The sequence below is a fragment of the Pollicipes pollicipes genome, unplaced genomic scaffold, assembly GCF_011947565.3.
Source record: "Pollicipes pollicipes isolate AB1234 unplaced genomic scaffold, Ppol_2.1 Scaffold_3447;HRSCAF=4054_pilon_pilon_pilon, whole genome shotgun sequence".
In the NCBI taxonomy this organism is placed as follows: domain Eukaryota; kingdom Metazoa; phylum Arthropoda; class Thecostraca; order Pollicipedomorpha; family Pollicipedidae; genus Pollicipes; species Pollicipes pollicipes.
The window spans coordinates 38,500,504-38,514,911 of NW_023596297.1; the positions used below are offsets into that span (position 1 = coordinate 38,500,504).

General features: G+C 51.9%; 1 protein-coding gene across 1 annotated transcript; it reads left to right on the plus strand.

Annotated features, from left to right (window-relative positions):
* Nucleotides 1-2,530: 2,530 nt before the first annotated feature.
* Nucleotides 2,531-4,925, plus strand: LOC119092526 (uncharacterized protein K02A2.6-like). The gene is made up of 3 exons (XM_037215486.1): nucleotides 2,531-3,223; nucleotides 3,746-4,385; nucleotides 4,855-4,925. Exons 1-3 carry the CDS (start codon nucleotides 2,531-2,533, stop codon nucleotides 4,923-4,925), a joined length of 1,404 nt encoding a protein of 467 aa, XP_037071381.1.
* Nucleotides 4,926-14,408: the final 9,483 nt, after the last annotated feature.

The following is a 14,408-nucleotide window of genomic DNA, read 5'->3' on the forward strand; positions in this document are numbered from 1 at the left end:
TGACGGCACAATGTTAGCTTATGCTGTATGGCCTTCAGTTGGTCCCCAACAATCCATAAAAACTGGTGACCAGTGGTGTCACACATACACAAGTCGTTCGGCAGAGCCTCCCTTCAGCATGCCAATGCTTGCGGCAGACAGGTACGAAAGGTATAGATGAAGCATGGCCTGTTGCCTGATGTTCAGCCAAATATCCGTGACGTCATACAGTCAGCTGATGCCTTACGGCATTCGGCCGGTCCAAAAGAGCCCGCAAAGCTGATACCATATGGTCTTCAGTGGGCCCAAAGACACCGGTGAAACTCATGACCAGTGACGTCACACGCTCAGGTGATTTGGTAGCTTTCATTCAGCACACCAATGCTTGCAGTAGACAGGTACGAAGGTAAGAATGGGGCATGACCTGCTGCGACCAATATTTAGTCGAAATCAGTGACGTCACGCTATCCGATGATACTTCACGAAACATGATACACCGTGGCCGTGGGGCCTAAGTGCACTCGCATCAAGTGGTAATTGGTGACATAACACATTCAGGTGATTCGGTCAAACCTTTATTCGGCACGCAAATGCTTGCAACAGACGGGTACGAAAGGTAAAGATGGATTGAGGGCTGTTGCGTCGGATGTTTAATCGAATACCAGTGACGGCATATCGTCAGCTGATGCCCTACGGCATTCATTTGACCCGAAAGAGCCCTAAAACCTCACGACGAGTGATGTCATATACCCAGTCGAATACCAGTGACATCATATCGCCAGCAAATGGCTTATGGCCTTCAGTCCACCCAAAAAAACCCGTTCGATGCAAAACCATTTTCAATGACGTCACGATGTCAGCTGACGCCTCATAGCATTTCCCCAGCACGACAGTACACGAACCCCGCAGCCAGCGTAGCTCTTCCCTCCGTCGGCCGTACAGGTACCTAAGTAAAAAAAGCCACTTAGTGTTTGGGCGGACAGCAAGAGCGGACCGGATGCTACATTTGGCGACGAATAGTGAACCACGTGGCCGACGCCATGGACAGCCTGCGTGCCCCGCCGCCATTTTCGATGTCCCCCGGCCGCCCTCAGCTACCATGGACCCAGTGGTTCAGGGAGTTCCTGATCTTCGTCGTGGCTACTGGGTGGGACCCTTGGTCTGAGGAGCGCCGGGAGGCCCTCATTCTGCACTGTGTGGGGCAGGACGCTCGCCGTCTCTACTTCGCGGCGGCGGACCCGGCGCAGCGGGCGGCGAACGGGACGCAGGAGGTGGCTACCGGGATTGAGGAGGGTACCGGCTTTAAAAGTGGAGCTGTCCCAACTTCAAAAGTAGAGGCAGTGTCTACAGTCTTCAAGAAGCCTTTCCCTGAGAAGAAGGCAGTACACACTGAGCGGATGTTGTTCCGAAGATGTGTTTAGGATCACCGGTCCCCAGGTGTGTACCTCGCTGACCTGCAGGCCCTGAGTGCCAGGTGTGGCTTCGGTGAGCTGCAGGAACAGTTTGTGGGGGAGCAGTTCCTGGAGGGCTGCAGTGACTCCCGGCTGCGGGAGCGCCCCTGCAGGGAGCCGACTCTCACCTCTGCACGTATCCTGGAGGTGGCTGAGATGCTGCAGATGGAGGCGGAACGTCAGGAGCTGGTTGGGGGAGCAGCTCGGAGCCAGACATCAGTGTCCTCACAGCTGGAGGTGGCTGCTGTAGATACTGCGAGACAGGGTGTTGGTTCCAAGCAGTGTTCCAACTGTGGTGGCCCTCATCAGGCAGCAGATCCAAGCTGTCCAGCTCGCTGGAGGAATTGCTTCAAGTGCCAAAAAAGGGCCACTATGGCAAGTTCTGCAAGAAGCGTGCCAAGAAGCAAGTGTAGAAGAACCAGAAGAAGGTCCAGGCGGTAGAAGTGCTGGCAGTTAACTCTGACAGCAAGCAAGGCTTGTGGACTGATGTGATGGTGAACAACCAGTGCCGCAGGATGTTGGCCGACACTGGCTCGGCTGTCAGCACCCTGCCACTGTCTGCCTACCAGCAGAGGTTCAAGCACCTGCCACTCCGGCCGACTGCTGTGCAGCTTGCAGCCTATGGAGGTTCAGTCCTTCCAGTGGAGGGTGTGGTGCAGGTGACAGTGCAGGCCCCAAACAGCAACAGCTCCCGCGTGACCCTGTACATGGTGGATGCTGGTGTGCTGCTCTTGGGTCGAGACCTGCAGGAGAAGCTGAAGCTGTCAGTGATCCATGGGGTAGCAGCGTGTGCTGTCCAGGAGAGGGAGCCAGAAGAACTTCCCAGTCTCAGTGGCTTCGTGCATCGAGTGAGGCTGAAGTCAGACCAGGGAGTGGCTCCAGTACAGCAACGCCTGCGGCCTCTGCCCTGTGCACTGAGGGAGGAGGTGCGGCAGCATCTCGAGAAGCTGCAACAAGCTGGAATAATCGAACCAGTGGACTCATCTCCCTGGATCTCGCCCATCGTGGTGGCAAGACGCCGGAATGGTCAGCTGAGGCTCTGCGTGGACCTCAAGGAAGTCAACAAGGCAGTGGAAGCGAGCGGACATCCACTACCCGACATGCAGGACCTGCTGGAGCAGCTGCAGGGAGCTACGGTGTTCAGCAGCCTGGATCTGAAGTCAGCATACTACCAACTGGAGCTGCACCCTGATTCGAGGTCGCTGATAACGTTCATTACCCATCAGGGCCTCATGCGGTATAAGAGGTGCCCGTGCGGATTGAAGAGCCTGCCGCAAGCCTTCCAGAAGGTGATGGAAGCTCTCCTCCGAGGCATCGATGGAGTGCAGGTGTATCTGGATGACGTCATCATCTTCGCTCGGACACCCAGTCATCACGAGGTGCAGCTGTCAGCCGTCATGGAGAGGCTCAGGCGACGTCGCATCACACCGAGCATGGACAAGTGCGGGATGCGCCAGCGAGAGGTGGAGTGTCTGGGCTTCATCGTCTCACAGCAGGGGGTGGCAGTCAACCCGACCCGGGTTCAGGCTCTCCGAGACCTGCCCCTACCCTCAGGGCTGAAGGATCTGCAGACCATGCTGGACCTATTCGGCTTCTACAGTCGGTTCGTCCCGAGCGACAGCACCCTGGTGGAGCCGCTGCGCCGTCTGCTGCGGAAGGGGGCGCCACCGTTCCTGTGGACGCCCATTCTGCAGGCGGTGATGGACGCAGTGCGGCAGGCCATCCTCAAGAGCCAGGCACTGGCGATGTACGACCCGTCTCTGCCAACGCTGGTCACCATAGACGCCAGCGAGGTGGGAGTCGGAGCAGTTCTCTCCTAACTCCACCCGCAGGGCGAGCGAGTGGTGAGCTTCGCCTCCTGCAGCCTCAACCCAGCCCAGAGACGCTACAGTGTAACGGAGCGTGAGGCTCTGGCCTGCGTCTGGGCTGTCGAGAAATGGAGGAAGTACCTGTAGGGGAAGCCGTTCTGTCTCCGGGTGGACCACGCCGCTCTCAGAACTCTGATGACGTCACCGGGGGTGGGCCGAACCGGTCTCCGGATCGCCCGGTGGGCGTCACGTCTGATGGCCTATGACTTCACCGTGGAACATGTGAAAGGCGGAGGCAACCCAGCTGACGGCCTGTCGAGACTTCCAGCGGGGGAGGAAGACGACGTGGAAGACGACGTCGTAGCTGCGGTGACCGCCCATCTCGAGGCGGTGCAGCGGGACGAGCTGCTGTCTGCGACCGGACGGGACCCGGCGCTACGTCAGCGGACGCGGCAGATTCCCCGACAGTGGCCGCGGAGGCGCCGGAACTGCTCGGGGGAATTGCAGCCGTTCTTCCACTACCGAGAGGAGCTGAGCCTGGTGGGCGACATGGTGGTGCGCGGCCAACGAGTGGTCGTGCCTGCCGCGCTGCGACCACGGATGGTAGCCCTGGCTCACGAAGGACATCAGGGAATCGTGCGGTCGAGGCAGCGAGCCAGAGACCTCTACTGGTGGCCGAAGATGGACGCCGAAATCGAAGATGCCGTGAAAAACTGCGAAGTGTGTGCGGCGCTGGACAAGTCGGCTAACACCCACAGCACGCCGCTCCAACCGGTGCCGCTGCCGGATGCAGCATGGGATAAAGTCAGGCTGGACTTTATCGGACCCATGGAGGCGCCGAGACAGCAGCGGTTCGCTGTCGTGCTCACCGACTACTACTCAGAGTGGATTGAGGTGGACTTCTGTGCCGAGCCCAGCACAGAGGCAGCGGTCCAATTTCTGGAGACGCTGGCCTCCCGGGACGGCTACCCGAGAGAGCTAGGATCGGATAACGGGAGCCATTTCGGCTCAGAAGGGTTCGAAGCCTACCTGCGGAGCGTGGGGACGCACCACATCCACGTCACGCCCTATCACCCGGCCGGGTCAGGGGCGGTGGAGCGGGCCAATCGGACGGTGAAGGCGGCACTCCAGGCGGCGGACAAGAGCGGCGAGGGAAGAGCGCGGTATTTGCAAAAGTTTTTGCAACAATACCGCAGCACGCCGCATGCAACGACCGGCGTCAGCCCGTCCGAGCTGCTGCACGGTCGACAGCTGCGGACAAAAATTGCACACCGTAGCTCTGAAAACGGAAAAGCAGGCCGTGTCGGAGTCAGAAGTGCGGAGACGGGTGGAGAACCGCCGGGCCTATCAAAAAGCCTACGCCGACGGACGGCGCGGGGCGCGCACGCCGCCATTCGACGTAGGGGACCAGGCGAGTGTCCGGCGAATGCCCCGGCCCCGTAAGGAGCGCCCACGCTTCTCTGAGCCACTCCGGATCGAGGCCCGCCTGGGACCGGTGAGCTACCGCCTGGAAGACGGCATTCGGGTGCACGGCGAACGGCTGACGGCGGCGCCGGCAGATCGCCTACAACGTGAGGAGCCGGGCGCGGCTGCACCGCTGCGGCCGCGACCGGCAGCGGCAGACTACGCCAGACCAGCTACGTCAGCACCCGAGTCGGACGGCTCGGTGGACCTGGACGCTGATTGACCGGCATCCGAGGCGGAGCAGTCCGAGGGGACGTCGGAGGCGGACCCGTCCGAGGAGACGCCTTCAGCGCACCAGCCAGCGACAACAGCTGCGGCCGCGGGCGGGCCGTCTGGTCCGAGTGCTGGCGGCGATCGAGCGTCAGGTGGCGCTAGTGGCCAGCGGCCAGAGGGCGCAGATGTACGCGGGGAGTCCAGCGGCGCTGTGCGTCGGAGTAACTGGAGTAAGAAACCACATGAGAGGTTGATTGAAATTATGTAAGGGGAAGCGTTCCTTCCAAGGGAGGAGGAATGTGGTGTGTGGCAGTTGTTTAGGGCGCCTACGCTCCAGGCAAGTGGCAGTTGCGCGAGAGAGTTGGCCTTGGGTGGTGGCGCGTGGCGGGGGCGTGACGTGTTCGGTCGCCTCGGACGTTATATTATTGCCTTTGTTGTTATTACCGAGGTATTGGGCAAATACTCACGGAAACACCTGACTTAGTGTTTGGACTGACAGCAAGAGCGGACCGGATACTACACTACTTTAGGCTCTATTCAAGTTAGCGAGTGAACTGAACTTGATGAAGCCTTATTGTTATACCTAACTGTAATATGTAATCATATATTCTTCACGCGTATGCTGTACGCATGCACCTTTGAAAATGAAATATGTCATTTCAAAACGTTAGTACAACTAATAGGTGTCAAACATCGGCGAGCTACTTTTAAGTCTCAATGATGAGCAGAGAGCCATAATAAGAAAACACGAGCAATCACAAAAAAAGGCTCATACGTGCACCTACGCCGAGGCCCTCAAAAACACTTGCATATATATATATATATATATATATATATATATATATATATATATATATATATATCTCTCTCTCTCTCTCTCTCTCTCTCTCTCTCTCTCTCTCTCTCTCTCTCTCTCTCTCTCTCTCTCTCTCTCTCTCTCTCTCTCTCTCTCTCTCTCTCTCTCTCTCTCTCTCTATCTATCTACCTATCTATCTATCTATCTATCTATCTATATATATATATATATATATATATATATATATATATATATATATATATATATGTACGTGTATACATATATTCTGTGTGTATATATCCTTTCTTCTAGTATCTATAGGAAGAATCAGGCTGGTAGTATCGTATCATCTAAATGCATAATGATCCTCCCAAACGCACAAACAACCTACATAGAAATTTGCTGTTTGCGGATATGAGAATCTTGCTTCTATTTTAAGTTTATATGGCAGGGGGAGCTCAGAGTAAAAACTAATACAACTATATCTCCTCCGCACATTACATCACTGATACAACACGCCCCATGCATAACTTAAACAGCATTTACCGTAAGAAATCTTGGAGAGACGGACGTCAGCATAAGGGGCCCAGGTCTCTGAAAGTATTTATTGTGACGCCTCTGGCTCCATCAAATACCCTATCCCCATGCTTGACATAATGTACGGAGGCCACTCATCGCTTATGGGCTATGACATTGATGAATAGGACACCCTGGCCATACTTTTTTCCATAAACTCATGCGACTCAAATCAGACCGTTAAAGCTGGTTTGTGTATTCATTTCATGAAATTATGTCCTGACCACAATGATCACAAAATCGGTCAGTCGGCCCTCCGCCTATATGGTAGCAAGCTGCCATTCTAAACTAATAGTTTACTATAGTGCCACTAGATGGCCGAAAAAGAATTTCGACGGAAACAAAGCCGCACGTTGAGCAGACGGAAAGGAATATTTCAAACGGAGAGTGTGCGGAAAGCATGTGAGGCCGGCGTGCTAGATTAAGAAAATTTCGCATCCATCTCTGACCTACGAGGCGGGACTGTTGTTGGGACATTAAGGCACTGCTGATCAGACGAATGACAGGTCCTCCAGACACTTACGTCCAGGACAGGGCTGCAGTTGCACATTAGAATACGGCCAGCAGCATTACAATGTCGGGGTCTCACAATTTCTTCCAGGGGCCTCCACATGCAGAAAGATGCGTCATGTCATACTGATTCACACCTATCACGGCCTATCGATGTGTTCAGTTGACAGTCGTCCGCTCAACGCTGCAGTATTTCCGCAGGATGTTGTGAACACTGGAGTATTAAACGTTAGGATCACTTGTGTGCACCAGCACGCGGCAGAATCTTATGCCATGCATTCTTATGCCAGCGCACCGAGCCGAAGCAAAGATGTTCATAGTTGACATGATTTCGTTGCTCTGCATTCGTTGGGTTTAAAGGTAACTGTTGAAATTGCGTTAGATAGTGGGGGAATCGTCTTCTTATTGTCCCAGTCATAATAAAACTCGTAAACATGTTTGGTAGACCCAACCGCTGTCTTGTACCCTTCTGTCATCGTTAACCTATAACTATTTGTACCACCACTTCTTTTACTACTTTTTTATAAAAACTATATTTACACGCATTTGCACGATGAAAACTGACACGCTTCACACCACCGACAACTTCACTTAATAGTTATGGAAGGTAACAGTAGAAAGGAGGGAAAGTCGCGTCCGTTTTTACTCTGAGCTCACCTGCTATGCCTAGTGAGAAAAGGGATTAGATCCCGATGTGTGCAGACAGGTATAACCTTCAACTTCGTAAACAACGGTAAAGTTGTGAAGAACACGTCTCAGCTTTCTTTGGTAAATGACTTCTAAATGACGTCCTCACAAATGAGACAAGTTGCCCCACACTGGGGTAAACTGTATCACAAAGCTGTCAAAGAGAAAGTTGCATCGCAAACAAGCTGGATGCGTTACAACATGCATACAAAATATGCTCGTTAACGTTATTTTGTAATTTGTCGTGATAGTAACATGACACATTTTGCCTTTTCATCAGTCAGTGTCTGCTTTACAACTACTGCCACCTCGGATTCAGTTGCTCGGGCAGAAATCATGGGACTACATAGCTAATGTACCTGTTGACATATGTCAACAGTATGACATAAATGACAGGCTGTCGCTACATTGTACCACCGATACAGCATGCTCCATGAGCAGCTGCTACAACATGAACCGCCCGCCATCTTGGGAGAAAGTTTGCGCAGCCCTGAAATCCTTGGCAAGCACGCATGAAATGTTTTGCTGTACATATGATAGGTGCACTTTCCACCACTCACCATAACATTCATATGAGTCGAATTATGCCATAAGCCCTTAATGGAAGTGCACTGACAAGTGGAGAGAGCTCCTGTGCGTCAGCTGAGTGACTCAAGACTGCCATCCATCGCATATGTTTGGAATAAATCGCCCTGATACTACTAGGACATGATACAACTCACCTCACTGTGCCTTAAGCACTAGACGCATGACGTGACTAGTGATGAATGGCAGCAGAACAAGTTTTACAGCCACATTGCTGTGATACCTATGCATCCGAAATTTGCCTTTGTCGCTTTCTCAAAATGACTGGGAGCTCCAACAGCAATTTTGGCCTTGCACATTGATCTTGTCATGCGTTACCATAAATCGGATGTGAAAAACTGAAATTCTGACCACCCACTCCACCCTGTGCCAAGCAACACTCCTGTTTAGGCCACCCGACAACACGAGCCGCGTGATTACCATCAGCACGTTTTTTTTCCGGCTGACATTGTTTGCTCAGGCGCACGGTCGGCCAGCACCGCTGCCAGGGGGTGCCGATCGCCTCCAGAAATCAGCCGCTACGTCACGGCACCGCGTCACCACCGCCGGCCGAAAACACGACCGAAAAACAGGCCGCTAAATAAGGCAGCGGGGCGGCCAAGGCCTCGCCGGGCCGGCCGCCGCCCGCCGCGCCGCCCACAGTCCCGCGTCATAGCCGGCCGCGCGGTGGGCGTTTACGGCCGGCGGCGAAATCAGCTGGTTAGACGGCGCTAGGTGCTTTTTAAGTGAATCCATCACGCGCCTGCCTGGCCAGCCCGAAAACGGAGCTGGGCTTGTTGTAACTGGGTCTGAGACGATGCATACAATCCAAGGCGCGACCATACGTCATGAGATGTTAATAGATTTTCAACTAACAACTCCAAGGATTGAGTGACACGGTTTGGTGATAATACAAGCTATGTTAAAAATATTACATCTTACTGGGGAGGTAGTTTCACATTCAGTTGGGAGGTTCCAGTGCCCCATTTTTGGAGGGAAGTGCCAAATCAGTGGAGAAACCCGTTTTTTAGTGCATTTAGGAGTATGTTTCGTCATTTTTCATTGCCCAGCCTAACTTCTGCGAAACTACACCCATGGCACCTACAATTATAAGGCATCCATTCAACAGATGAAACAGCACGAAGCATTAAGTGCACAGACTCAAACACTCACCCCCATTTGCCGCAATTTCAGTTATTGCAATTCCGTTATTTATTGCGCGGCGAACGTCGCATTCGTAGCTAAAGCACAGCCTCTCCGCAGCTCAGCCGATAGGGCGCTGTACACCTACCCATTAGGGCGGCGGGATGCGTGGGCGCATGTCTGAAAGCGCCACTAGGGCGGCGGAATACGTGGATGCATGCCTCAAAAGCCGCTAGGGCGGCGGAAAACGTGGGCGTGCATCTCATGTGCTCTTTTTGACTCGTCAAACACGGCCAACTGGCCATCAAAGGATGTCAATCCAGCCATGGGTGCCACGTCACGTGTTGCTCAGCATGCTAGGATTTTTTGGCCATCGTCATCCATTTAACTGGAGTTGTTCTCCTGGGTTGGTTGGGTTGGCCTCTGCAACAACTCACACATGGCCAGGATGCACGTCCTTAAGCCATCCGTGCACAACGTTCGATCTAATTTCTTTAAAAAGTTTTTAATTGATTTAAAAGAATCTGACAAGTCAGTCGTTTTGCGCATCACATTACCAAGTGTGACGCATGCCATGGTAGTGTGACAGGGTACGGCTTGCTGTGGTTTGATGGCCTCCCGTGCAGCTAGCACGTGCCATTGTAGTGTGACAGTGTGCGGCTTGCTGTGGTTTGATGGCCTCCCGTGCGGCCAGCACGTGCCATTGTAGTGTGACAGTGTGCGGCTTGCTGTGGTTTGATGGCCTCCCGTGCAGCCAGCGCATACCGTGGTAGTGTGACAGTGTGCGGCTTGCTGTGGTTTGATGGCCTCCCGTGCAGCCAGCGCATGCCGTGGTAGTGTGACAGTGTGCGGCTTGCTGTGGTTTGATGGCTTCCCGTGCAGCCAGACCACGCTATTAGGTTTCGCTAGATCACACATTGGCTTCATCGAGGCCATACACGTCAGTTTAGCTGACCAAAAACAAACCCTATCGCATCCGTGACATATCTAGAGCATTCCAGGCGTCCGCAGCTGAACGGAATTCATGGAACTGAGTCTGACAGAGTGACGTCTTAGCCCGTTTGTGTAAAGGGTACTGCTCAAACATCCACATAAAGGCAAGGGGCGAGCGCGGAGCGAATGAAGACAAGAGAAAATCGTGACGCAGGTTGAGGCACCTTTGTGCCACTTATGAGCATATCAATGGTCTCGTGGTGACCATCACTTCAATTTTGGAAAATATTTTCGACCATCGCAATCCATGCAGGTTTGGAATGTTCAGCAATCCGTAGTCCATTCAGCAATTGGAATGTGGAGTAAGGTAAGTGCGCTTTGCAATCATAGGGCGTATTCATCTATTTAAGTTGTGATAGTGGCTTTGGATCACTGATCTGATTGAAGGAATACCTGGTATGGCTGGCGGCTTCGCTGCACCCTCATGACCATGGTTTCGCGGTACTTTGGGCGGGTCCCTAAGCCGTTCTGCCAGCCATGACCTGCAGTCACCAGGACTAGCACCATCACGTTTCGGTGGCCCAATCGGCTGATGCATACGCGTCTGCAGACAAGAAGCCTTCGCTCAAACTTGATGTCGGAAGGCCTTTCGTCTACCGACCTCTCTCAGACGACAGTGGCAGCTGAAGAATGTCGCGAGATTAACGCTGTTGCCAGCTGTCACCAGCGTCCGTGGCACTGGGCGGGCATGGTCTGGCCAGCTGTCACCAGTGTCCGTGGCACTAGGCGGGCATGGTCTGGCCAGCTGTCACCAGCGTCCGTGGCACTGGGCGGGCATGGTCTGGCCAGCTGTCACCAGTGTCCGTGGCACTGGGCGGGCACGGTCTGGCCAGCTGTCACCAGTGTCCGTGGCACTGGGCGGGCATGGTCTGGCCAGCTGTCACCAGTGTCCGTGGCACTGGGCGGGCATGGTCTGGCCAGCTGTCACCAGTGTCCGTGGCACTGGGCGGGCATGGTCTGGCCAGCTGTCACCAGTGTCCGTGGCACTGGGCGGGCATGGTCTGGCCAGCTGTCACCAGTGTCCGTGGCACTGGGCGGGCATGGTCTGGCCAGCTGTCACCAGCGTCCGTGGCACTGGGCGGGCATGGTCTGGCCAGCTGTCACCAGCGTCCGTGGCACTGGGCGGGCACGGTCTGGCCAGCTGTCACCAGCGTCCGTGGCACTGGGCGGGCATGGTCTGTTTTCAAGCGGACGCTGCGGTTCGGCGTAATATCCCAGAAGGAATGGCCCCGTCCTGGGCCAGTGGCGCAGTCCTCTGTTTACCGAGCCCAACAAATCGGGACGCTTTGTGCGTGCGGCGGGTACTCTGATAGGCAGCCTGTTGTCCCGATTGTCGCATAGGTATCTCGAGAAATATAACCTCTGCCCTAAGCAGTGCGCGCATGCGAGCGTGAGTTATCAACCATTTGTCACTGGTACCATGGATGTGACAACAACAATTTTACGACGGGGACCAAAAAGATCACGCAAAGTTGAAATCTGAGAAAAATTTTCTGTCTTGCTATTTAATAACCTTATATTTTCTGTCTAAATCCCTACGCTCACAGCAGTCGCTTCGAACGGACCACGCCCACGTCCACCCTGCGTGACAGTCGGTCGGTGGCATCTGTTTGTAAAGCGGCGGCGGCACCTCTCTCCGTTCCGAGGGCATCTGTGACTGATTCAGGGTGGCGCTATTTTCAGATCGCTGGAGCTGAATCACAGCGGGTTTTAGTCGTACCTAAAAGCTATGCCACTTTCTCTAGAAGAGCCAACCGTTGCATGGTCGCTTCAGACGGGAGCACTGACTGCGGCAGCTTCGCTGTTACTCAAATGCTCGTGACACATTGGGGTGTTAATGCATTTTTTCCGTGCAGCAAACATTACCGTACCGGTAGAGCACTGGTAGCTAGGACCGGGGATTTATTTCCTCTGTGTTTCTCCTTGCTTTTGCGCGTTTTGAACCGCTATTTTGTTGTGACACTTGACTCCCGTATTTATACAAATGGCATAGGATGCCTCCAGCGCGCCCTCTCGCTACATCTGTACAGCATACCTGTTATGCTTGTGCTGTGCTCTCCTGTGCCATGTTATTCATTGCGTGACTACCCACCCACCCACACCCATACGTCCAGGAATCTGGCCATATATATATATATATATATATATATATATATATATATATATGTTTGATTAAAGATAACTGCTGACTCAGCATTGACGAGCTTTTTGATGCATCGTTCTAGTTTCCGGGCCCTTGACTTTGCGTCATCGCTTAGATTAAAGATGGTTCGCACAAAATTACTCATATATTCATCACTCCTTCCATTCTAACGTTTAGAGATCTTATCTCATCTTCGGAGAAGACTAAATTGCACAAGAAATAAGTTCTGAGTTTTAAAGGATGAAAAATTGTTCACTTCTGTTGAAAAACATCTTTTGGTACGGAGAACATAAATGAAGCATAACTAATTGAAGAAAGACGGATTGTTATTTTCATTTTCGTACATGTAAGAAACACTCATAATGGGAACATCACAAAGACACAATGGGGACACTATTGTCACAATCACATCAGAAGTGCTCACCGCCCACCACCAAGAGTTCAAGAGTTCTGCAAGAATTTGTCTGTCTGTTTAAGGCCAGAGAGAGTTCGTTAATGAGTATGCTTTCCCAAATTTGAAGGCGTCTTCTGTCACTGCACGTCCGTAAAATGTCAGTGCTGTCTGTCAGTTGTTGTCGTGTCAATGTCATGTCGTGTTCCTGTCGCATGTGGTCCAGAGGTGCCCCGTCATGTAAGTGCATTGTCAGGCGTCGTGAGAGTGTCGTGGTCACACCAATGTAGTGTATGGGACGAAGTTTGCAGCCTTCGATGTTGCATTGGAATTGATACACTACATTGGTGCATTTTAGTTTGTCGGGTTTGTCTGGGCTGTTTCTCATAAGAAAGTTCGATATTTTCTTATTACAATAGTAAATGACAATGTCTATTTTGTGGTCGTTTTTGCCTTTAACATGTTGAGAGATAATTTCCCGTAAAGCTTTTCCGTCCTGTTTGTGGGCAGATGTCATTTGATTTTGATAACACAGTTTGACGGTCGGTTAGATGTCTTGCCTTGGTTTGCCTTCAAAGTGTCTTGTCATTTGTCGTTGTGTCTCGTTTTCAATGTCAGAATTTGAAAAACCGCTGTTCACCAAAATCTGTCTGATTCGTGTCAATTCTGAACGTAGTCCGGTCCAATCAGAGCAGTGCTTAAATGCTCGTCTAAGAAAGGACCTTATGACGCTAATTTTGTAGCGTCGAGGACACTCACTGTCAACATTTAAGCACCGTCCGTTGTTAGTCTGTTTTTGGTATACAGTCGTTTTGAATTACATTTCCAATTCCAATTCCAATTCCAAAGTCCATCGACAGCCACGTCAAGAAAGGGTATTACGTTTTGCACACTTAGCTCTGTTGTGAATTTTAAGCCGGACCGTTCTTCAAGGGTGTTTTTGAGATGTCCTAGTTGGTGAATGTCCCTAACTTCTACAAAGATATCGTCTACGTAGCGGCAGTAAATGTCCGGTTTTATGTCGTCATTTTGTAGCATGTTGGCTTCTACGTGTCCCATAAAGAAATTAGCGAATAGAGTTCCTAGAGATGAGCTCATCGCAACACCCTCAATTTGGCAATACATCCGGCCATCAGGCCCGCGGAAAGGAACTTTCAACGTGCAGGCTTTTAGTAATTGTTCAAGAAGGCGCCTATATATTTTGAGAGGAGGAATTTCAGGATGATTGTAGACGCGGTCAAGGATGATGGATATGGTTCTTTCAATGGGCACGTTTGTAAATGGATTTTCAACATGTAGAGAGGCTAGTAGGCCCTTAGGTTGACGAGATCGCACTATATCAATAAATTCATCCGTTGATGACAAGCTGTGAGATATGGGATGATATGGGGACAGAAGACCATTGAGACGTTTTGCAATTCTTTAGGTTGGTGATAGGTGGATGAATTCTGTAGGTTTACTTACCTCATATACACATATGTTATATATATATATATATATATATATATATATATATATATATATATGTCGGGGCGTTGGTTAACAAAATGAGTTGGGTAAGGCCTGTGCAGTGACAAATGGGTGCTTACCCCCAATATAGATATACCTACCGACGAAGATGCAGCCAGGCTGACAGATTAATGCTTTGTTTGCTAGCATGCTGTGCCACGGCGGCGGTGAGTTTGCGTCA

Coding starts and splice junctions, on each gene's coding strand:
- LOC119092526 (XM_037215486.1), top strand. CDS start 2,531: ATGCAGGACCTGCTGGAGCAGCTGCAGGGAGCTACGGTGTTCAGCAGC. Junction 3,224..3,745: donor TCACCATAGACGCCAGCGAG/GTGGGAGTCGGA, acceptor GGGGAATTGCAG/CCGTTCTTCCACTACCGAGA. Junction 4,386..4,854: donor CCAGGCGGCGGACAAGAGCG/GCGAGGGAAGAG, acceptor CGCGACCGGCAG/CGGCAGACTACGCCAGACCA.